The sequence below is a fragment of the Mixophyes fleayi genome, chromosome 11, assembly GCF_038048845.1.
Source record: "Mixophyes fleayi isolate aMixFle1 chromosome 11, aMixFle1.hap1, whole genome shotgun sequence".
In the NCBI taxonomy this organism is placed as follows: domain Eukaryota; kingdom Metazoa; phylum Chordata; class Amphibia; order Anura; family Limnodynastidae; genus Mixophyes; species Mixophyes fleayi.
This window is the reverse complement of record NC_134412.1, coordinates 63092351-63116285: the sequence shown is the minus strand read 5'-3', so window position 1 is coordinate 63116285 and position 23935 is coordinate 63092351. Positions and strand designations below refer to the sequence as shown.

General features: G+C 41.7%; 1 protein-coding gene across 1 annotated transcript in view; it reads right to left on the bottom strand.

Annotated features, from left to right (window-relative positions):
• The window catches only part of LOC142107561 (uncharacterized), a 34248-nt gene extending 25051 nt beyond the window's left edge, over positions 1 to 9197 (bottom strand). The window contains exons 1-5 of the mRNA XM_075191061.1: positions 9083 to 9197; positions 8625 to 8665; positions 7243 to 7308; positions 6190 to 6252; positions 2280 to 2333 (exon numbers count right to left, since the gene is read on the bottom strand). Coding sequence (XP_075047162.1) covers positions 2280 to 2333; positions 6190 to 6252; positions 7243 to 7308; positions 8625 to 8665; positions 9083 to 9131 — 273 coding nt within the window. The 5' untranslated portion in view covers positions 9132 to 9197. The remainder of the gene's footprint in view (positions 1 to 2279; positions 2334 to 6189; positions 6253 to 7242; positions 7309 to 8624; positions 8666 to 9082) is intronic.
• Between the last annotated feature and the right edge of the window lie 14738 nt (positions 9198 to 23935).

Below are 23935 nucleotides of genomic sequence, written 5' to 3'. Positions count from 1 at the left end.
ACTTATAAGAAGGGGGTAATTTCGCAACCTTCATTCAATCCTACTGGAGCAAAGGTGTTCACCATATAGATCCAATAGGTTTCCCTCTGTGATAACCTTAATAACCGATCTCCCCCCTCTCTTATCCATCTCTATATGCTTATGGCCTTAAATCGCAAACAACTCGGATTGGCATTGTGACAGCTAAAAAACATTTTGGGGATGCTATGGTTATCTATTGTATGCAGAATATTTCTTACATGTTCAAAAATGCGAGTCTTGAGTGCTCTTTTTGTTTTTCCTATGTAAAGTCTACCACACTCACATTCAATTAAATAAACCACATAAGTGGTATTACAATTCATAAGTGTTTTAATAATCCTGATTTTTTTTTGCAGTTGAATTTGCGAATGTTGTGTGAATTTTGTGCACATATTTACATGCTTTACAATGTCCGCATGGGAAAACTTTTAATAGATGTTAAACAATTATCATTCGATCTGCAAACATCCTTTAGGTAAGAGGGGGCTAAAATAAGACTTGAGAGTTCTTGGTCTCTTAAACACAATTTGTGGCTTCGCAGGCAGATAAGAGGAAAGCAGAAGATCTAATCAGTATGAGAAATTCTTGTCTAAATATACTGTGTAACTGTTTGTTATTTGTAGGTATAATAAATGTAGAGTATTAAGATAACCCTCGATAATACGGTTATATAATGATTACGATCTGTATATGAATACCTGTAATAATGATTACTTTATGTAAGAATGGGATCATATTGAAGTCACCGGGTGTGCATCTGTTTGAGTAATTATGTTGCCCTATAAGAAGACTGTGGGATGATGTTAGACCCACCCCTTCTGACGAAGTCGCCACAGACAGCGTAGAGGGATTGCAAGGAGTTTCTTGTGTGTGAGGTCTGCTTAGTTTACGGACACTGCGAGAGCGAATAGACCAGTGTGTGTTATATGCTTTGATTTTATGATCTTCTGGTACCTGCATCTTTGCGATTTTATATGAATACATTTTATGAAAGATAATACACAATTGAAGTGCCCCCATCTTTTTAATATATTTGATATTTAATTTACCCGTGGAGATCAGGAATACGAAGGGGACGACGCGCAGACTATAGTCTGCTGGACTTGGATATATCTTGTTATTAACATTTGTGATTACGGACATTTTTCATTGTTTTGACTTTGTATGTCATTTGCATCTGTGTTTAGGTGCTATATTGGTTTATACTACTGTGCGCACTGTGAAACCCCTATTTCTTATTTAATCTAGTGCAATCTTATTGAAAAACAAACTGTAGCATGACTCCTTTACATAATTACAATTCAGAAAAATTATGAAAGCAATTTCATCCCAGTGGAACTGGGTAAGTATTTAGTTTAGACTTTGATCTAAGCTATTGTATTAAATCTTACTTGACTGGATCTTTAAAAAAAAAATACTCTAATTTGGAAACAAAGTTTTCAAACTTTAGTTCAATATCCCGGTATCATATCACTTGAAGTAGAATGATATTGAAAATTTACTGCTGTATGGGATGTTATTCTAGGGGGGAATTCAATTGACTGCACTATTCGTGAGAATAACATGGCCTGCACAGTCTTACCGTTAGTACAGTAATTTTAACGTGTATTTTTGCTCACGGCTCACAGAGCTGCTAGAAAAAACCAGAGTTGAAATTACTGTACTAACGGTAATAATGCGCATTCTTGATAATAGCGCGTTCAATTGAATTCCTCCCTTTGATGTATGTGTAATATATGAAAAGTAACTGAAAATCATACGACTGAATTCAAAAGTCGCAATATGTGGACGGGCCTTTTAGTAGTTAGGGTGATAGATTAAAGAATTGTTTCTTCGATTATTTATAAAATCACATATGAGATTATAGAATTCTGACATTTAAAACATTCCATGTGGCTTTCAACACATTATGGATGAGTCATCTAAAAATTAACTTGTAAATCTCCCTATGACCTAAAAATTATATAAACAGTCACATAAATAACATTTGAAGTATAGTATGACCCAATTGCTGAATCAAGAAAAATAAAACTGATAAACCTGTATTAAAGCAATTTGTAATCCTGTATCATCATTGACATCATTAATGACATCATTTGAAATTTCTTTAAAATAGTTGTCATGTAATTTACCACTTCTGCTTTATAACATAACCAATGTTTAGATTGCAAAATCCATACCTTGTTGCATATTGTTTGTGATAATAAAATAGTTTATAAAACATATTTAATTGAATAAATTGTAAACAAATACTGTACCAATTGCATAAAGACAAAGTCTACGTTACATCTCTTGAAACCAGCCACAAGTTTCTAAAGTACAAAGAAAATAAGAAATAAAATGTTTTGAACATTTACCTATGGTAATATTGAACAGAAAAAAATGTACTGATGCATATATATTAATACATTAAAGATATGTATTAAATAAATAGATAGGAAATGTACCTGTTGACTTTCATCCACATGTTGTTATTTGATATATGCTGAGGCAGGTTGTGTCTATGAGCAGCTTACCTAAGAACTGTGTCTTAAACGGCTCTCAGTTACTGATGAGGAAGTGCTATTGTGCAGGACGAGAAAGGGAAATGAGACCACTGCCAGGAATTGTTGGAGACTGGTTTGAGGAAAGCAACTTTTACATCTCGAGCTTTTATACATAACAAGTGAAACATTAAACTAAGGGCTGCAGTGGGTAAAAGGCATGAAAACCTTTCAAAGAGGAAACAAATACCTACACTGAGAAGAAGCATTGTGACTCCAGAGGGAAGTCCTGCTCCAACAAGTCACAGCGAGCCAGGAGATTCTAGACTGGGTGTTCTTGCCAGACCTGTTTGGTCATCCATAGATTAGCACAGCAGAGCTGCAGTCACTCATCCTTCTTCAATTGGGGATACAGTTATAACTATAGTATGTACCTTCACCGGTTAATAAATTAGTGCAGTGCCAGTGTTCGAGAGGATGTGGGCGCCTTTATGTGGTTCCACAGGTGATTCTGCAGATGGTTACTGCAAGGAAGGGCTATATATTCAGAGGGTTAAACACAATGGGCCTGATTCATTAAGGATCTTAAATTAAGAAGTTTCTTATTTAGGTCTCCTGGACAAAACCATGTTACAATGCAAGGGGTTTAAATTAGTATTCTGTTTTGCACATAAGTTAAATACTGACTGTTTTTTGTAGAGATGAGCGGGCTCGGATTCCGCTAATCCGAGCCCACCCGAACATTGCGGATCCGTACGGGATCCGAGCACTGTTTGGATATTTCCGGCGGGCAAAAAATTGAAAACGAGGCTCTGTCGTCCAAGGCTCGCGTCGAATCTCGCGAGGGGTAGAAGGGAGGGCCCAGAACAATTCCATCTTGTACCTCTTTTTTGGGCATTATGTGCTCAAGCTACCTCGGTGCAACCTTTTGGCCTAAAAACAATATTGTGAGGTGTTCAGAATAGACTGGAAATTAGTGGAAATGATTGTTATTGAGGTTAATAATAGCGTATGAGTGAAAAAAAAAACACAAAACTGGTTTTTAGCACTTTTTATGTTTTTTTCAAAATCCCTAGTTTTTTCATGTAACACACAAATACTTGATAGCTTATTTGTACATTGAAATTTAAAGTTTATATTTGTGTGCTACATGAAAAAACAGTCAGTATTTAACTTATGTGCAAAACAGATAACTAATATGCACCCCTTGCATTGTAACATGGTTTTGTCCAGGAGACTTAAATAAGAAACTTCTTAATTTAAGATCCTTAATGAATCAGGCCCCATGTGTTATTAATTTAAACTTGCTACAAAGAAGTTGATATGTCAGAAGTTAACATGCTGGTGTTTCACTTACCTTCACAAATTAATGAAAGGATATGGAAAGCTGAGCATGTTCAAATAGTATCTATGTTACCTGCTTTAACCCCCTCAGTGCTAAGGACGAATGGGGCTCGCCTTCCACATATAACCCTAAAGTGTTGCACTCATTGTGCTCAAAGACTTAAAAATAATTCTTCCCCTTCCCCTACCGATATTTTCTGTTGGTGCGTTCTAGGGGAACAGAAGGCTAATAATGACGTCATCTTATCAGTATGTGGTGAGGTCACAGAGCTCCCACCTTGCAGTCACTGTGCTACAGAAAACTATCAGAAGTTGTTAGTCCCCTCTTTCAAATTATGTGAACCCCTAGAAGTTATTTTGGTTGTTATGTGTGATCAGCAGACAATTAAACCCTACACTACAGAAAGTATTTAAGAAGTTTATGGGTGGCATAGGAAAACTTGGATCTCTCTTATTCTGGCTTTAATAAACTCCCTCTTTCAAATCATGTGGTTTCTTAGTAGTTATATTTTACTGATCACATAATCAACAGACAATAACACTTTTCACTACAGAAAACATTAAGCAGAGCAGGGATGGGGGTTATGCCCAGACCTCCCCCATCCTGACTCCGAGTGACTATAAAACTACGATGAACCCTCATTTGAAAGATGATTGTCTTTCAAACTATATACCCCCTTAGTAGTCATTGTTTGGTAATCACACTCTGCTCTACAGAAAGTCTTAACCTTTCCAGCAATTGGGGAGGTTGTAATGCACTTTGATTTTCAAGTGCAGATTTTATAATGAATACCTTTGTAAAGGTGGATTGGTGCCAAAGCATCATATCTCTTTGGGTTATTTAGAAAAAAACACACACATTTGCTTTTAATTTACTTCCTTGCAACTTCACTAAAACAACACATCTATTTGCTGTGTCAGGAGGTACAAGAAATTACCCATATTTTCTGAAAATCCATAAAATGCCCCAAAGCTACCTAAAGCTCTACATGTCCAAAACAGAGGTTTTCATCTTTCCTCTTCCACAGTGACCATCTCCTTTCAAATCTGTTTCATCATTATCAAAATCACAATTGATTCCACCCTCTACTCTACAACTCACATCACAGTTATGTTGCCTCCACCTTCAAAATATTCCCAGGATATGCTCTCTTCTAACCCAAAATGGAACCAAATATTTTATACTGATCTTCCTCTCTTCACTATAACATGCAATGTCCTGAAAAATACAACCTTCATATCTATCAAGCCTCATGTTGAGTCATTCTCTCACATATCATCTTAGATGACCTAGCCGTTGTCTCCTCTATGAATATCACTTCTCACTACTGCCTACAAGACAACTCCTATGCCACTACTAACCTATGGAATGTCCTACAATGTCTGATTAGATCTCCTCCATCTTTAAAATCTTTAAATGCTGCCTGAAAACCCACATCTTTACTAGAGCCTACTCTCTTCCCATCTATACAACTTAACAAATGTCACAAAATTGTAAATACTGCTTCTGTCCTAATCACACTCACTCTTCTTACCTCAAATTTGCCCTTTCTAGACTGTTAGCTCTCACAAGCAGTGAGCCCTTCATACCCTTTGTTTTCACATCTGCACTTTTATTTACTACCTTGTATACCCCTGCTTTACATATGCTCTGTATTCCGCACTGTTGCAGACCTACAGATCAGTGATAACATACAATAATATCTTGAATTACAAAAAAAGCTTCTGTGGACTTTTCAGTGGCTGTTTCTTTAATGCAGGTAAGTATATTCAATTGAGTATGGGGATAGAACCTGTTGTTCCAATGCCCACATAGTCACTTCCACTTGTGCCACTGGTCGTGAGTACCGGTGGTAAGGTATTGTCTTTTAGATGCAGCATGCTCCATTTTGTTGAGTTCTCTGAAGTGAATACAAGGGTATTAATGGAGTGTCCGATATTAACCCCCCCTCTACTTCCCAAGACTGTAGGTGTAAGCACTGGTTACACACCACGTGTCAAATACGATTGTGCTTAACGTGCATTGCCACTTGCTTTTTATTAATGCCAGTGGGGAACCAGCTGAAAAATGTGAACTTGGATTTACAGCATTTTGTATTTTGCATTTTTGATCTATGCTGGGTAGCTAGAAGCCTCACTAACGTAAATCGCATCAGCATTACAATTAGCATGAAGTGTACATTTTGCAGTCACCAAAAACATGCTCTATGAGACTGAATAAGAACTGATATATTGATTAAAGACATTAATATTGTTAGATATAATTACATATTATACATATGTTATACATGCCATAGTTTTTTGGGGTAAGGGGTAAAATATTAATAAATCTTTCATTTACCACAATTGTGAAGATAGATTTTACAATACAAATTTTTTCACATGACCTTTCCATTTCTTTTTCCTGGAATAAGAGAAAAACAAATAATAGTGAGTGTTAGAGAAGGTATATGTAATGTTCTCTTTTGTGATTCCACGTCCATGATGTTAATAATTCAATAATTATTAATTATACATGTTACTTTCAATGTAAGTAATTTAAATGTGCATACTTTACATGGAAATTAGCATGGGAAAGAAAACTGCATCTGAATATTTGCATATAATGTAACTTTTTTGTTTACATACATATTTAGGACACATTTTTTTTAAAAAAAAAAGTCCTAAAAGACCAAAAACCAGACTTCATAGATAAATATTTGTGAAACTACCTGGTACCTGTTAATTTTATTCTGTTTGTAATTTTGAGTGTTTTTTGCATATAAGAAATATGTTCTATATTCTGCTACAATCGGCTTTCTTTATCTTATGCAACCATACTTGAGTTCAGGCCAAGAGTGTCTTTGGGGGGGCAACTCTTCAGCAGGGGCTGCAATTAATAGCTTTAGTTGTCCCATCTGCCTAGGGTCTAAACTGTATTATAGTATTACTGCAGAGGACCTATACTGACAAAAATGGACACTTAAGGGCCTGAAAGTAAGGCAAAATAAATAGTAAGTTTGCTACTGGACAAACCATGTTACAATGCAAGAGGTGCAAATGAGTTTATTATTTTGCACATATGGAAAATACTGACTGTTTTTTCATGTAGCCCACAGATACTTGATAGCTTTATTTTTACACTGACATTGAAGTTGATCTAGGACATGTCTTACCCCAATTATAAATCTGATCCCACATTTTAAATTTATCTCCACCTCCAATGCAACCTGGTTTTGCCCAGGTGAAAAGTTACTTATTTTTTTTGCTTTACTCTCCTTAATGAATGAAGCCCTCACTTCTTGTTCTCTTTTAGGCATTGCAAGGTTACATTTTAACATGTTGGTAGATGCAATTTAAAGTCACTTCATACTTATAATGGGAACTGTATAATAAAGAAAAAGGAAAGACGTACCTTTAGTTCTCCATACTCACAAACAAGTCGAAGAAGCTCTATACCAATAGTATCAGCTTGTCCTTTCTGATAAGTAGTAAAAAGAAATAACGAAGTTTATATAAAGTAACTACAGTATTAATTGTTTTTGTAACATTAATTTTTACACCAAACGTTACATAAGTAATGCACCTTAAGTGTAGAAAAATATAGCTTTAATATATGTAGAAAATGTGTCTCATCAGATTTGTTGTGTTGATGCTTATGTTTCCTTTACAGTTTCTCTCATTTGTGATTCCACAAAGCACCAAGTATGTTATGTAAAATGGCAGTCTTTTCATCTTCATATTAGTACTGACATTGCTGGTCATGATTTTTAAACCACTAATCCACTAATCTTTACAGGGTTAATATGTTTTCATAGAAATGACAAAGCAATGGCTCAGAGCATGCAGGCTTTAGTCTCTCATGTACTTCTCTCACTGTCACTACCAAAATGATGAGCCTAGTTGTGTTTTTTATCATTGCATATGGAGAGAAGTCTTGTGAATTGCTCTTCTATTGTCAACTCAACAATGAGACTAAAGGTTTGTGCATAGTCCAAATGAATGAATAAATGTCTGGGATCAAGGATTCTGTTGCAGTTAAAATATAATCCTTACTCTACTTTTTATGATGTCTTATGAAAACTAAAATTGCTTTATATTTATAATACACAGTGCAGAATGTATATATATATATATATATATATATATAACACACACACTCTACAACGTTACATTTTGAGTAGACAATAAATTGTGATTTATAATAACCCCTTTTATAGTCTGTTATAAAGCTCAAATCTACAATAGAGATGAAGCAATAATACTAGATCTACTAGATCTAATACATCATTTCAAATAATGTTGCAATAATACATTCTGCAATACTAACAAGGAGACAAACAGGATTTACAATGAAAGAGAATAACAGGGTAATAGAAGGTATTAGTTGCTGTGAGAATTTAATTTTATGAAATTTTAATTATTTTAACACTACCTAAATCACTGTTGTAAAAGATTTTATTCAAAATACCTTTAATACATTGGGGTACTGTACTTCCCACATGTTAGATTAAATTCTTACCATGTATTTCATTCATTCATCATGTATTCTTTGAAGCATATAAGTTAATATTTAATGTCTAGAAGTATATAAAATGCAATGTCAAACTGAGCAAATTACTCATAATAGAAACTGTAGTGTTCCAAGGTCCATCTACACAATATCACACGGGAAGTGGCCAGATACACAGACTGTGCAGCAAAGTGTTCCAAGAAACTGTTGGCAACTATGGGAGAAACAATTGCCCTTGCTCAACAAAAAATAATAAACATATGAAAAAATATATGTTTACTTACTGAGATTGGCCCCATGCATGGGATAAACGCATCGGTAGAAACTAGAAAAAGAAATATTTATTGAAATATAAACTATACATACAGAATGGTTATATAAAATAATATTGATCAGAACAACAGTTTCATTATTGATTGAGAGCAGAGAATAACACTGTTTCCATCCTAGAGCATAATGTGTGGCTAAAGGGGCTTCTCCTACAAACATATAAAACCATTTGTAGAATAAGTGGAAGTAAAAGTGCACAAAAGTCAATTCAAATTGTTAAACCTAACTAACATGAGGACTATATTACAGCTTCTATCACAATCATTGTGGTTATACTGCTGTGAACATTAATGTCTACCAGCTCTGTGAAGGAATGTTACACATTTACTACCAAACTCCACAATGCATTATGCAGTAACTTGATAAATATCTTACATGCACATACAATATTATTAAACAGAACAGATCTTACCAAAGCAGCTGCTGAGAGCCACTAACAGGAAAGCAATTGCAATCTTCATGGTTGAAATAATTAGCGTTTCAACTTGAATACTCAATTACACATATCTAATACTACGTGCTGCAACTCAATTTATACTGCAAAATGTAGCTTAAGGGAGTTGACATTAGAGTCTCTGTTTAACATTTGGCACAAAGTAGAAGTCATCACTGTCTTCGTCATAAGCTACTGAAACTTTCTAATTATCTCAACAGGTTCAACCTCCTTAATCAAATATTTCTGAAATGATGTGTTGCCATCTATTCATCTTTCATACATCTGGACTGTAAATTTAAAACCCAATAATAATTTACTGCTTATTATTGTACAGGTTACTTTTATTTCTTCTTCTCAATTCATTTGTTCACATTTAAAACCATGAATAAAAATTAAACGTGCTTCAGTGGACATTATTTTAGACAACAAAATCATCTTCAGTTTCATTACAATAAAATAATAAATGTTTTTCTTGTGAAAAAATAGTATAGTATTCTACAGTTACTTTAAGGTAAGTATCTTTCTTTATCCACAGTATTTTATCCTGTGCAACTATTGGTGCCTCCACCTGAGTCTGAATAGGGACTTGGTAGGTAACCGAGAATTAGAGCAACCCGGGCTGGTTCACCCTCCTGAGTTAAGATATGCATACCATAAGGAGTTGGCGGCCCTATTAACCCCTGTCATCAGTCTAGAGTAGAGAAGTGATGGCGGTTGTTGCAGAGTGGTGTGTGCATAGGGAAGTCAGCCAGTGTCGGACCTGTAAGTATTTATAAAATTCTGATTCGGTAGCTGCAAGAAAGATAGAATTAAGAGGTTGACCAGTGGGAAGTTGGGCCAGATTAGCAATGGGCCTGATGGGGCTGCAGCCCCAGGGCTCTTCACAGAAATAGGCCCAGGCCAGCCAGGAGTAAAAAAAATAATCACATTCTCACACATTAAATGTGTAGTTTGTATCAATAAAAATCATATTTCGCTCTCTGTATTGAGTGGTGGTCTCATGGCTGCCTTAGGTATTGTTTGGTGGTCACAAGGTTGCCTTCTGTATTGTGTGGCCATAACAAAGTTGCTATGTGTTATATGGTGGTCATAAGGGTGCTGTGTATTTTGTGGTGGTCACAAAGGTGCAGGGTGGTCTTCTGCTGCTGTAGCACATTCATTTCAAGGTTGGGTGTGCCGTGATTTCAGAGATTCTCTTCTGCATACCACCCATGGTTAATTGAATTACTGTCGTCTTCCTATCAGTAACCAGTCTGGCCATTCTCTGCTAACATCTCTCATTAACCAGATGTTTCCACCCACAGAACTACCGCTCACTGGATGGTTATGGTTTTGGTTTTGAGCACCGTTCTCTGTAAACTCTAGAGAACTGTTATGTGTAAAAATCCCAAGATATCTGAAGTTTTGGCGGTACTTAAACAACAACCCATATGACACCAACAATCATTCTACAGTAAAAGTCACTTAGACCATGTCTGCATGCTTTTATGCACTGATTAGATATTTGCATTAACAAGCAGGATTACAGATAAAACCTAAGTGAACAGTGAATGTGTGTATGTATATATATATATATATATATATATATATATATATATATATATACATACATACACACACATCATCAACATTATATAGTGTCAGCAATTTCTGTAGCACTTTAAAATTGGGAACAAACAGTAATATAACAATACTAGGTTATACATACAGACAGGGCCGGATTTACCGCTAGGCAACCTAGGTACCTGCCTAGGGCGTAACGGCTCTCGGGGGGCACAGCTGGGGGGGACAGGAGCAATTAAAAAAAAATAAATCCGGCCCCTCCCCCGACTCGCATCACCCCCCCTCCCCCGACTCGCGGCACCCCCCCCCCCGCACAAGTTGGGGGAGGGGGTTCGGGTGCCGCGAATCGGGGGAGGGGTGTCGGGTGCCACGAATCGGGTCGCGGCAGCCTCTTCTCCTCTCAGTGTCTCAGTGATATCACTATGTGCCGGGACCCGACGAGCGATCACGTGACTCTTTTTTTTTTTTTTTTAAATCTGGACTGACCGAGGAGCAGCGCGCTGGAGAAGAAAGGCAATAGAAAGGTGAGTAAAACAACGGAGGGACAGAGGTGGTGATGGTGAAGGGGCACAGAGGTGGTGATGGGCACAGAGGTGTTGATGGTGAAGGGCACAGAGATGGTGATTGGCACAGAAGTGGTGATGGTGAAGGGCACAGAGGTGGTGATAGTGAAGGGGCACAGAATTGGTGATGGTGATTGGCACAGAGGTGGTGATGGGTACAGAGGTGGTGATGGTGAAGGGCACAGAGATGGTGATTGACACAGAAGTGGTGATGGTGATTGGCACAGAAGTGGTGATGGTGAAGGGCACAGAGGTGGTGATGGTGAAGGGCACAGAGGTGGTGATGGTGAAGGGGCACAGAATTGGTGATGGTGATTAGCACAGAGGTGGTGATGGTGATTGGCACAGAGGTGGTGATGGTGATTGGCACAGAGGTGGTGATGGTGAAGGGCACAGAGGTGGTGATGGTGAAGAGGCACAGAGGTGGTGATGGGCACAGAGGTGGTGATGGTGAAGAGGCACAGAGGTGGTAATGGTGAAGGGCACAGAAGTGGTGATGGTGAAGGGCACAGAGGTGGTGATGGTGAAGAGGCACAGCGGTGGTGATGGTGCCCCCAAAGATGCAAGCCATGCCCTCACCTCCTTTGGCGGCACATGCTTTCATATCTACGTAACTATAGGGGTATATGGTAGGCTGCAAAAATATAGTGCTATGGATTGTTTTAGGGAGGGGGCCCAAAAACAGTATCCTGCCTAGGGCCCTATGAGGTCTAAATCCGGCTCTGCATACAGACAGAGAGTGAAGAGGGCCCTGCTCGCAAGCTTACAATCTATGGGTCAATGGGTGTTTGATACACAGGGGTAAGTGCTCCATCATTTTGCATATTGGTCCAGCTAGAATGCAGAGGTAAAATTTATTTAGTGGGCTGTATGATCAGTCACACAACAATGTTGGTCAGAGATTTTTCGTCTTTTGTTAGCTGTGTAGAAGGTGGTAATATGGTAAGCTAGGGCGATTAAGAGGGTAGTTAATGTTTTAAGCTTGTCTGAAGAAATGGGTTTTCAGAAAACGCTTGAAAGTTTGAAGATTAGAGAAAAGTCATATTGTGCGAGGGAGAGAATTCCACAAAGTGGGTGCAGCACAACAAAAGTCCTGTGACTGGGAATGGGAGCATGTGATGAGAGTGGAAGAGAGATGCAGATCTTGTGCAGAACGGAGGTGTCAAGTTGGGAGATATTTTGACAAGTGAGGAGATGTATGTTGGTGCAATTTTATTGATGCCCTTGTATGTTAGTAGAAGAATTTTATATTGGATTTGTTGAAATACAGGCAACAAATGAAGAGACTGACAGAGTGACTCAGCAGAGGAAGGACGATTTGAAAGGAAAATCAATCTAGCTGCTGCATCTAAAATAGATTGTAAGGGGTTGATTCTGATTTTGGGAAGACCAGTAAGGAGAGAATTGTCGATGCGGGAGTTGATGAGTGCATGACATAAAGTTTTTGCAGTGTCCTGTGTGAGATATGTACGTTTTTTGGAAATGTTTTTTAGGTGTATACTACTGTTAGGAACCCCTCCAGCCGGCACAACACAACCCGGAGTCTACTCTGCCAGTCAGGTGTTCACTGGAGCCCCTGGTGGTGGGGACAGACTGGGCCTCAGACTGACAGAGGGTCGTGAAGTGTGTACCGGCTGGGGAGAACCCAGGCAAGAAGAGTCAGGTCCACGCAGAGTCAAAGGCCGGCAGCAGGTAACAGTAATGATGAACAAGCTGAGGTCAGAGGTCACAGGCAAAGTAGCAGAACGGGTAAACAAGCCAAGGATCAGGGTCACAGGAAACACAAGCGAAGTCCAATACGAAGCCAAGGGTCATACACGGGAAGTCAAACGTAGAAACAGGATACAGGGACTGGAACAAGCAGATCAGCAGACTGGAGCACAGAAGCTATAACCGGCAATGAGGCAGCAGACCTCATTGCCTTAAGTACAGACACAGACCAATCAGCAGTTGAACACACTCCTGCAGGCTAATTTACTAGTATCCAGCAGGGCCAATCAGGGCTTGCCCCTGACCTACACAGTTGCAGGCTAATGCCTGTTAATAAGCCTAATCAGCCCACAGGCTGCCTGCTATGCGCACGCGCCCGGCTACCAGCACCGCCGGGACGCAGCGCTAGTGTACTAGCGTCTGGCCGTTGCCCTGGTAACGGCCGGACAGGAAGAGGAAATGACGTCCTGGTCGTCAAGGTGACGGCCGGGACGCTGGGGCGCATGAGAAGCGAGCCGCGGCGGCTGTGAGTACCGCCGCGGCTCGTGACAGTACCCCCCCCTTGAGGAGGGGTCAAGGGACCCCGACACCCAGGTTTTCTTGGAAATTTCCTGAAGAATTCCTTCAATTGTTTGGGAGCATGGAGTTGTCTCCGCGGAACCCAAGAGCGTTCTTCTAACCCGCGGTTCCTCCACTGTACCAAAAAGTGCACCTGTCCTTGCACTTTTTTGGAATCTAAGATTTTCTGAACACTGTACCTCTGTGGCTTGCCTGAAGACTGGGCTTGAGCTGGATAAAGAACTGGTTTTAACAGAGAACAATGAAATGTGTTTGGAATTCTTAACGAGCCCGGAATTTTTAACCTAAATGCAACAGAGTTCACCTGCTTGATGATGGGAAACGGCCCGATGAATTTAGGGCCCAACTTCTTGCAAGGTTGCTTCAGCCTGATATTTTTTGTAGACAGCCAGACTTTCTGGCCAACCTTAAGAGAGCAGGGGGTACGGTGTCGGTCCCAATTTTTTTTTGCAACAAGTGAGGCTTGTTTTAAAGATGAATGTACTTTCTTCCAGACAACTCTGAGATCCCTGGCAGTGGAATGGATCTCCTGAATACCAACGGACTGGAGTGAATACAAAGAGTTAGATCTGGGGTGGAAACCATAATTGCAAAAGAACGGAGAGGTTTTCGTGGATGAGTGACAGGAGTTGTTACAGGCAAATTCTGCCCAGGGCAACAAGGAGGACCAGTTGTCATGGAACTCCGATATGTAGCATCGCAAGAACTTCTCCAAGGACTGGTTAACCCTTTCAGTCTGCCCATTTGACTGAGGGTGGTATGCAGATGATAAACTGACCTTGATTCCCAGGAGGGTACAGAATGATCTCCAGAACTGCGCTATGAACTGGGAACCCCGATCGGAGACGATGTCTGTAGGGAGTCCATGGAGGCGGAAAATGTGTTGAATGAACAAGATTGCCAAATCTCGAGCAGTAGGAAGCCTAGTGAGTGGAATGAAATGCGCCATCTTGCTGAACCGGTCTACCACGACCCAAATGGTATTGTGTCCCGCAGAGGGTGGCAGATCGACTATAAAGTCCATGGACAGATGTGTCCAAGGTTTACCAGGGGCGGCCAACGGAACTAACTGACCTACCGGGCGAGTCCTGGGAACTTTGTTCCTGGCACAAACTTCACAGGACCGGACGTGACTCTTGACGTCAGCAGACAGAGACGGCCACCATACAGTACGGGAAAGGATTTCCAGTGTTTTGTAGACTCCAGGATGCCCAGCAGTCCGACTGTTGTGTGCCTCAGCAAGGACTGTCTTCCTTAGATGAACTGGGACAAACAAACATCCTGCCGGAGTGTTATCAGGAGCCAACCTCTGGAACCTTTGTAAGGTACAGCTCAAATCTTGAGTTAATCCGGCATGAATCATAGACACAGGAACAATAGGCTCTGGGCAGGTGACCGGAGCATGATGTGCCAGGAAACTTCTAGACAGGGCGTCCGCTTGAATATTTTTGGAACCAGGACGATAGGTGATAATAAAGTTGAACCGAGTGAAGAACAGCGACCACCGAGCCTGTCGGGGGTTCAGACGTTTGGCTGACTGTATATACTGTAAGTTTTTATGATCCGTTATAACGGAGATCTGGTGTGCAGCGCCTTCCAACCAGTGCCGCCATTCCTCAAAGGCCCATTTAATTGCCAGCAATTCTCGGTTTCCCACGTCATAGTTGGTTTCCGCTGATGAGAACTGACGGGAAAAAAAGGCACATGGATGTAAGCGGTGGGTCTGGGGGTCTTTTTGTGACAAGACGGCCCCAGCACCGACGTCAGACGCATCTACCTCAAGAACAAACGGTACCCTAGGATCCGGATGTCTGAGAACCTGAGCAGACACAAAAGCTTTCTTCAGGGTTTTGAATGCATTTATTGCCTGTTGTGACCAAACAGTTGGATCACCTCCTTTGCGGGTCAAGGTGACGATAGGAGCCACGATATCAGCAAAGCTGCCAATAAACCATCTGTAGTAATTGGCGAATCCCAGGAATCTCTGGACCGCCTTGAGGTTATTCGGTTGTATCCAATCCAGAATTGCTTGGACCTTGGTTGGGTCCATGGAGAAACCTTCTGAAGAGATTAGATAACCGAGGAAGGATACCTTCTGAACCTCGAACTCGCATTTCTCGAGTTTAGCGTAGAGGTGATGTTCCCGTAATTTCTGTAGGATTTGTCTGACATGACCCTGGTGCACAGACAACGATTTTGAATATATGAGGATGTCATCTAAGTAAACAACAACAAAGTGTCCCAGGAACTCACGTAACACCTCATTAATCAAGTCCTGAAATACGGCAGGAGCATTACTAAGGCCAAACGGCATGACCAGGTATTCGTAATGGCCCGAGAGCGTGTTGAAAGCCGTCTTCCACTCATCACCTGCTCTAATACGTATGAGATTATAGGCCCCACGAAGATCAATTTTTGTGAAGATAGTGGCTCCTCTTAATTGATCAAAAAGAACGGAGATGAGGGGAAGGGGGTAGGTGTTCTTAACCGTAATAAGGTTCAGCCCTCGATAATCGATACAGGGTCTGAGTCCACCGTCCTTCTTGGGTACAAAGAAACACCCCGCTCCTACTGGGGACTTGGATGGCCTGATGAAGCCCTTCTCCAAGTTTTCGTCAATATACTCCTGCATGGATTTGGTCTCTGGACCAGAGAGAGGATACAAGCGTCCCTTGGGTAATTTAGAGCCCGGAATGAGCTCAATGGCACAGTCGAAATTGCGGTGCGGTGGTAGTGTGTCAGCAGCCTTTTTGGAGAAAACATCCCAATAGTCATGATACTGAGAAGGGAGCTGCTCCGGAATAGACTGAATAATACGTAGAGGTAGTGTCAAGCAAGACTGTGTACAATGGGGGCTCCACTGGACAATTTCTCCTTTTGCCCAATCCATGACGGGGTTATGGCAGAATAGCCAAGGGTGGCCCAGAATTAAAGGAACCGAAGGACATTCGATAAGACGTAAGACTATGGATTCCGAATGGAGAGCGCCAATGTTCAACTGTAATGGTGGGGTCTCCCAAGTAATCTTGCCGCCTGGCAACGGACTACCATCTAAGCCACATACCGTAAGGGCAGATTGGAGTTTAATCCGCGGAATACCAGCAGAGCGGGCAAACTCGATGTCAAGGAAGTTGCCAGCAGCTCCACTGTCAATGAAGGCTGATAGTTTCGTAGAACGAGCACTGAACGTGAGCTGTGCAGGGACCAATAGTGCATTTTTCTGGGAGACAATTTGTAGACCTAAGTGAACTCTCCCCTCGTTCCTTAGGCATGCTCGTTTCCCGACTTGTTTGGGCAAGAATGGGAGAAGTGGCCTCTTGCGCCACAATATAAACATAAGCCTTGGGACCGTCTCCTGTCTCTCTCCTCAGAGGAAAGACGGTATGCTCCCAATTGCATTGGTTCCTCACCATCCTGGGAGATAGGAATGAAGGCGGATGGAGGTGATGACGTTTCCTTTTCAGTTTTCCGCTCTTTATATCTCCTGTCAATTTTAATGGAGAGGTGCATCAGATCCTCCAGAGAGCTAGGAGACGGGTATTGCACCAGCGAATCTTTAATCTGTTCAGATAGGCCGACACGGAACTGACTACGTAAGGCAGGGTCGTTCCATCCACTGTCAGGTGACCATCTAAGGAATTCCGCGCAGTATTCTTCTGGCGACCGTCTGCCTTGTTTCAAGGACCGTAGGTGAGCTTCCGCGGAGGCCACTCGATCCGGGTCATCATACAGTAAACCCAATGCCTCAAAGAAGGAGTCTACGGACTGCATGGCCAGACTGGTCTGTGGCAAAGAAAACGCCCAGGACTGGGGGTCACCCTGTAGAAGGGAAATAATAATCCCAACTCGTTGCTGCTCTGAACCGGAGGAGTGGGGTCTCATCCGAAAATAGAGCTTGCAGCTCTCCCTGAAGTTCCGAAACAAAGTTCTATTTCCGGAGAACTGATCCGGTAAATTCATTTTGGGCTCACAGATGGGATCTGGAGGAGATTGTGAAGCTTTTGTGGCTTCTTCTTGAACAGACATACGCTCAGCCAATCCCTGCATCATCTGATACAAAGACTCAACATGGCCTGCTAGGGTTTGTGCCGGAGACGGTGTGGATCCACTTGCATCCATCCTAATCTTGTCTCCGTGAGTGGGCCGGTTATAATGTTAGGAACCCCTCCAGCCGGCACAACACAACCCGAAGTCTACTCTGCCAGTCAGGTGTTCACTGGAGCCCCTGGTGGTGGGGACAGACTGGGCCGCAGACTGACAGAGGGTCGTGAAGTGTGTACCGGCTGGGGAGAACCCAGGCAAGAAGAGTCAGGTCCACGCAGAGTCAAAGGCCGGCAGCAGGTAACAGTAATGATGAACAAGCTGAGGTCAGAGGTCACAGGCAAAGTAGCAGAACGGGTAAACAAGCCAAGGATCAGGGTCACAGGAAACACAAGCGAAGTCCAATACGAAGCCAAGGGTCATACACGGGAAGTCAAACGTAGAAACAGGATACAGGGACTGGAACAAGCAGATCAGCAGACTGGAGCACAGAAGCTATAACCGGCAATGAGGCAGCAGACCTCATTGCCTTAAGTACAGACACAGACCAATCAGCAGTTGAACACACTCCTGCAGGCTAATTTACTAGTATCCAGCAGGGCCAATCAGGGCTTGCCCCTGACCTACACAGTTGCAGGCTAATGCCTGTTAATAAGCCTAATCAGCCCACAGGCTGCCTGCTATGCGCACGCGCCCGGCTACCAGCACCGCCGGGACGCAGCGCTAGTGTACTAGCGTCTGGCCGTTGCCCTGGTAACGGCCGGACAGGAAGAGGAAATGACGTCCCGGTCGTCAAGGTGACGGCCGGGACGCTGGGGCGCATGAGAAGCGAGCCGCGGCGGCTGTGAGTACCGCCGCGGCTCGTGACAACTACATGAAGAAAATATAGAGTTGATGTGGGGAACAAAGGATAGTTGCGATTCAAGGAATACACCTAGGCAGCGAACTTTCAGGGTGGGATATATGGTCGTGTTATCAACAGAAATAGAAATGTTAGGCAAGGCGCTTTTGTTGGTGGGTGGGAATATTATTAGTTCTGTCTTTAAAAGATTGAGTTTGATGCTATAGAAAGGGGGGTAGAATGGATGCTATAGAAAGGGGGAAGAGTGGTTGCTGTAGAAAGGGGGAAGAATGGATGCTAAGAAAGGGAGGGGGGAATGAATGCTATAGAAAGGGGGGAATGTATGCTATAGAAAGAGGGAGAAAGGATGCTACAGAAAAGTTAGAGACTATGGGGTCTATGTACTATAATAGTGTAGTGACAAATTGCAGCAATGCATAATGAAGCACCACTGTTATTCACCAAGCTACTCTAGAATAGTTGAGGGACCATTTATGTTTTTTACTATTTGTCCTCTATGTAGCTCTCCTTTGTTGCTTTCTATTAGTATAATTAATTTTACATCTACAGAATACATTAACAAATGCAAATAAATATAGAACCGTCTAGATTATCTATATCATTTACTTTACCTTTCTCTATTTATTTGCATGTGTTAGTATATTTAATATTACATCTACAGAATATATTAACAGATAGTGTTTTGAGCACGCTCCCAGCTGCCGTGACTTTGGGGTGTTCGCTGTATGAGGTCACACACGATTTCAGCCCGCAGTCTCTCTCTATCTATCACACAGGTTATAGACCTATGGAATCGCCCCCAAACACAGCGCTCTCACACCCCCAGACACTTCAGGTTTTGCCACCACCTATTGAGTACAGGCAATAGGACCCCAATATACTGTCCCACACTGGCACACAGGCTTCTAGTTCCACAAACTAGCAAGAGCCACGCCAGCACACACAGGGTTAACTCTTCACACCTCCAGACTGTTACACAAATGTAAATGCAAACACACACAGCTTGTTAATCAACTGTATCAACAAATCACACACTGGCATTCCAAGGGTTAACTTGGTCGAGCTCTCTTTGAAACAGGCTAATGGATTCGTTAGATTATCAAGGACGCAACTTATTAAATTATAGATTTAATATACAAAAATACCGGGCGTTCAGATATAAAGAAAAATAATGAATAAACAATTAATAGACTGACAGAACAAGCAAAAACAGTTTAAAATAAAAAGGGATAAAAGTACAGAGCATAACTCACTTATAATCTGTATGCCTGGGGCATGCAGAGAAGATGGACAGTCCTTCAATTAGATTGATTCTCCAAGAAGCTGACCGTTTGTCCTTTCCAAAATACAGGTTTTTAAGCAAAATGAAATGGGATGGTCTTCAAAGGGGCAGTGTTTAATGCTTAATAGGTGGCAGGGATGTCCCCTGGGGGTCACTAAACTTTGCTCACAAATATTTCCAAAGTCTTGACCTGTGGGTAATTCTTCACAGATATTTCCCAGAGAAACAACTCCCCCTTCAATAAACCGGTCATAATCTCCCGCACATTTAAATACCAAACATGATGGAATAATGACAATACCTGTTTCAAAGATATGTGATTTTAGCTGTTCAAGGATACCCCCCATACCTGTCATTCCCAACCCTGGTGTGATTTCTGCTTCTCAGAATGGAGGACACCAGATTTCCCGAAATATGAACTATGACCATATTTTCCATATTTCTATATACCTGTATAGGCTTTCACATGCTGCCTGCAAGGATCTCCAGCTGTGATCAGCCCCACAAAGTCTATTGAAGTGTCCAAGACTCCCTCCCAAGCCAGGCTGTCTCACAGTAGGAGCCATTTGAAGATGTCCCAGGTGACCCACTTATCTTTTCACACTGGAATGTGCAAAGCCATCAAACACACTTACATCAGACTCTCTGGGCCTGAGTCATTAAAGCAAAAAAAGGAGTAAATGTTCTCCGGAACAAACCATGTCACAATAAAAGGGGTGCAAATTATTTTATTATTTTGCACATAAGTTAAATACTGGCTGTTTTTCCTTCTAACACATAAATACTTGCTAGCATTATTATTACACTGAAATTTAAAGTTGATCTAGGACATGTGCTACCCCAAGTATAAATCTGCCCCAACATTTTAAATTTACCTCCCCCTCCAATGCAACATGGTTTTGCCCAGGTGCAAATATTACTCCTTTTTTATGCTTACACTTTAATTTATCAATGGATTCATTTGATAAAACCTATTTACACTGCAGTTATGAATTATCCCTTATTAATAACTGCAAGCTCTCTATGTTCATGACAGACAGCAACAGAGGAGAGCCAAGTAGTGGGCAAATACTAAAAAAAAAAAAAATGGATGCTCAACCTTTAACCATTATTATTATTATTATTATCATTTATTTGTTAGGCACCACAAGGTATCTGCAGCGCCACACACAGTACTAACAGTAGACTATACAGGGTGAAACCATACAGAACAATGAACAAAAAGTACCAATACTTCAGAGACTCCAGCTAGTCATATGCAGTAAAGACGGAGCGGAAGAACAGGTATGGAGACAGGAGGGGAGGGGGCCCTGCTCATACGAGCTTACATCCTAAGGGAGGGTAAACAGACCAGGCACAAGAGGAGCCAGTTGAGGCAAGAGGAGAGAAGGGAGGACGAGCAAAGGGAGGAGATGGGGGTTAAGTAGATGGTTGGTAGGCTTTGAGGAAGAGGTGAGTTTTGAGTGCACGTTTGAAGGAGCACAGAGTAGGAGAGAGACGAATGGAATGAGGGAGGTCGTTCCAGAGAAGGGGGGCTGCACGGAAAAAGTCTTGGATTCTGGAGTGGGAAGAGGTGATAAGGGTGGAGGAGAGGCGGCGGTCGTTGGCCGAGCGCAGGGAGCGGGCAGGAGTGTGAATGGAGAGGAGGTTAGAGATATAAGGGGCAGTAGAGTTGGAGAGAGCCTTGTAAGTGGTGGTGAGGAGTTTGAAAAGGATTCTGTAGGGGAAGGGGAACCAGTGTAAGGCAAGGCAGAGAGTGGAGGCAGAGGAGGAGCGGCGTGAGAGGAAGATGAGTCTTGCGGCCGCATTGAGTATAAGCTGTTTATTAAATGTTTGTAGGCAAGAGGGTTTGTGAAAAAAGATCTGTTTGGCAAGTGAGAGGAAAGCAGTTTGTCAAAGGAACATGTTTGAGAAAAGCAGGTGGATGGGGGGCATTTTAAAGGAAAGCTGGTGGGCAAAAAGCTGGCTAGGGCACTTAGGACAGTGGTGTATATGAGAGGCAAGTTGGTTGTCAGATGGGCATGTGAGTGAAGCTGGTGTTATGTGGGTAGTGACAAAAGCTGATGGACCAGGGGTGGCATATGTGAGACTAGCTAGTGGGCAGATGGGCATGTGTGAGAAAAGTTGTTGGGCAGCCAGGGACATGTCAGTGTGTAACAGATGAGAGATGTCAAGTTTTTGTTTTGTTTTGTTCTGAAATCTGACATTTGGGGGTAAATGGAGCTTCATACATTTACCACTTGGAGCCTCCCCTCTAGATATCCTGTGTTTGTTCCTGTGCAGCAGTGAAGCCTGGACAGCATTCTGTGTCAGACATCAGTACCTCTGGACATCAGTGCATCTGGACTGCAGCCAGCCAGGAATAGATAAGAGTTATTATTTTTATTTTAGAAATATCAAGTATGTTAGGGGCTGGGAAATTAGATTTCTTGGGAGGAGAGGGGCGGAAAGTTTAAGCTTTACAAAAGCAGCATGAAGGGCGCAGTGTGATTATAATGAGGCACAGCATGATGATTAAGGGGCACAGTAATGTGTGTGATGGCACAGCGGGCTTGTGGTAATGTAATGTGTGTGTGGTAGGTGGTGGCTAAATAATGGGTGCTATTTCGTTTGTAGGGTGAAGGTGGGGCAATTTAATTTTATAGTGGGGACTATTAATTTAATATGGGGTGGTTTGGGGACTATTAATTGAATGTGGGGCTGAGTTTGAGGAACATGAGGTCTATTTATTAAATGTGAATATGAATTATTTAATGGCAGTGATGGTTGCAGGAAATAGGTATATTTATTATACGTAAATGCGATTAATTTATTGCAGGGGCTGTCTGGAGGGAGGGAAATAGGTTTATTAAATGGAAATACTATTACTTTAATGTTGGGGCTGGAGGAAGGCCTAAGTATTAATTGTGGGTCCTATTGATTAAATGCCGGGGCTGGTTGGAATTTTCTAAATGTACTCATTATTTTTTCCAAATAGGGCCCTCAACATTCCAGGATCCAGACAACACGCAACTAAAGAAACCAGCAGTCACAGGTGGTAAAAGTGACAAGAACAGGTAGGACAGTCTGTCAAATGTTCTGAGTCTAGTGCAGGCTAGGCTAGCCTGAGGCACTCCAGGTGTTGTGAAACTACAAGTCAAAGCATACCCTTCCAGCAATAAGCTGCTATATATTGGCAAAGCATGCTGGGGCTTGTAGTTTCACAACACCTGGAGTGCCACAGGTTAGCCAAGCTTGGTCTGGTGGAACAATCCCGATTTTTGGTGACTGTTCTGCCCAGGTCAAGACTGTGTACTGTTTATATACACACTGCATTCTTTAAATACTACACTATGGTGCTAGCCATCCTTTGTGGGCTAACCACTCCCCCTCTAGTGTCTGGTCTCGCCTCTATGATGACTGGCCACACCCCCTCTGGTGGGCCCCTAGCGTTGCAGTCCCCCGGTGAGCCTTTCATGCTCCAGTCCAACACTGCCTGGTATAGAGTGGAATTCGTTATTCCATTGATTTTCACAAAAGTCCCTGGGCCACTAGCAGCAAAACAGCACCGAAGCATAAATGATTGAACACCATATTTGACTGGTGAAATCAAGTGCTTTTCTTTGTATGCAGTCCCTTTTTTCTCCAAACGTGACGATGGTGTACTTGGCCAAAAAGTTACATTTCATCTCATCTTGTCTCACACGATTACATTCCTAGTTCCAATGACATTTTGCAAAGTTCAGGTTCTACACTTTGTGTCTTGCTGTTAGGAAAGACTTCTTTTGTGGAACTCTTCCAAAAGGCTTCTAGTCATGGAGGTGGCATCTGACAGTGGATTTAGAAATTTGAATCCCCCAATATTCAACTAAACTGTACAGTTCTGAAGCTGTGATCTTTGGGTTTGTCCTTGCCTCTCTTACCATCCTCCTCACCGTGAGCCTGATTCATTAAGGAAAGTAAAGCAAAAAAAAATGAGTAACTTTTCACCTTGGCAAAACCAAGTTGACTTTAAATGTCAGTGTAAAAATAAAGCTAGCAAGTATCTGTATCTTACATGAAAAAACAGCCAGTATTTTACTTATGTATAAAATAATAAACTAATTTGCACCCCTCAAATTGTAACATGGTTTTGTCCAGGAGAACATGTACTCATTTTTTTTGCCTTACTTTCCTGAATGAATCAGGCCCTGTATGTGGGGGCAGTATACTCGTGCCTACTGTTCCAGACAAATGTTCTACTGTTCCAT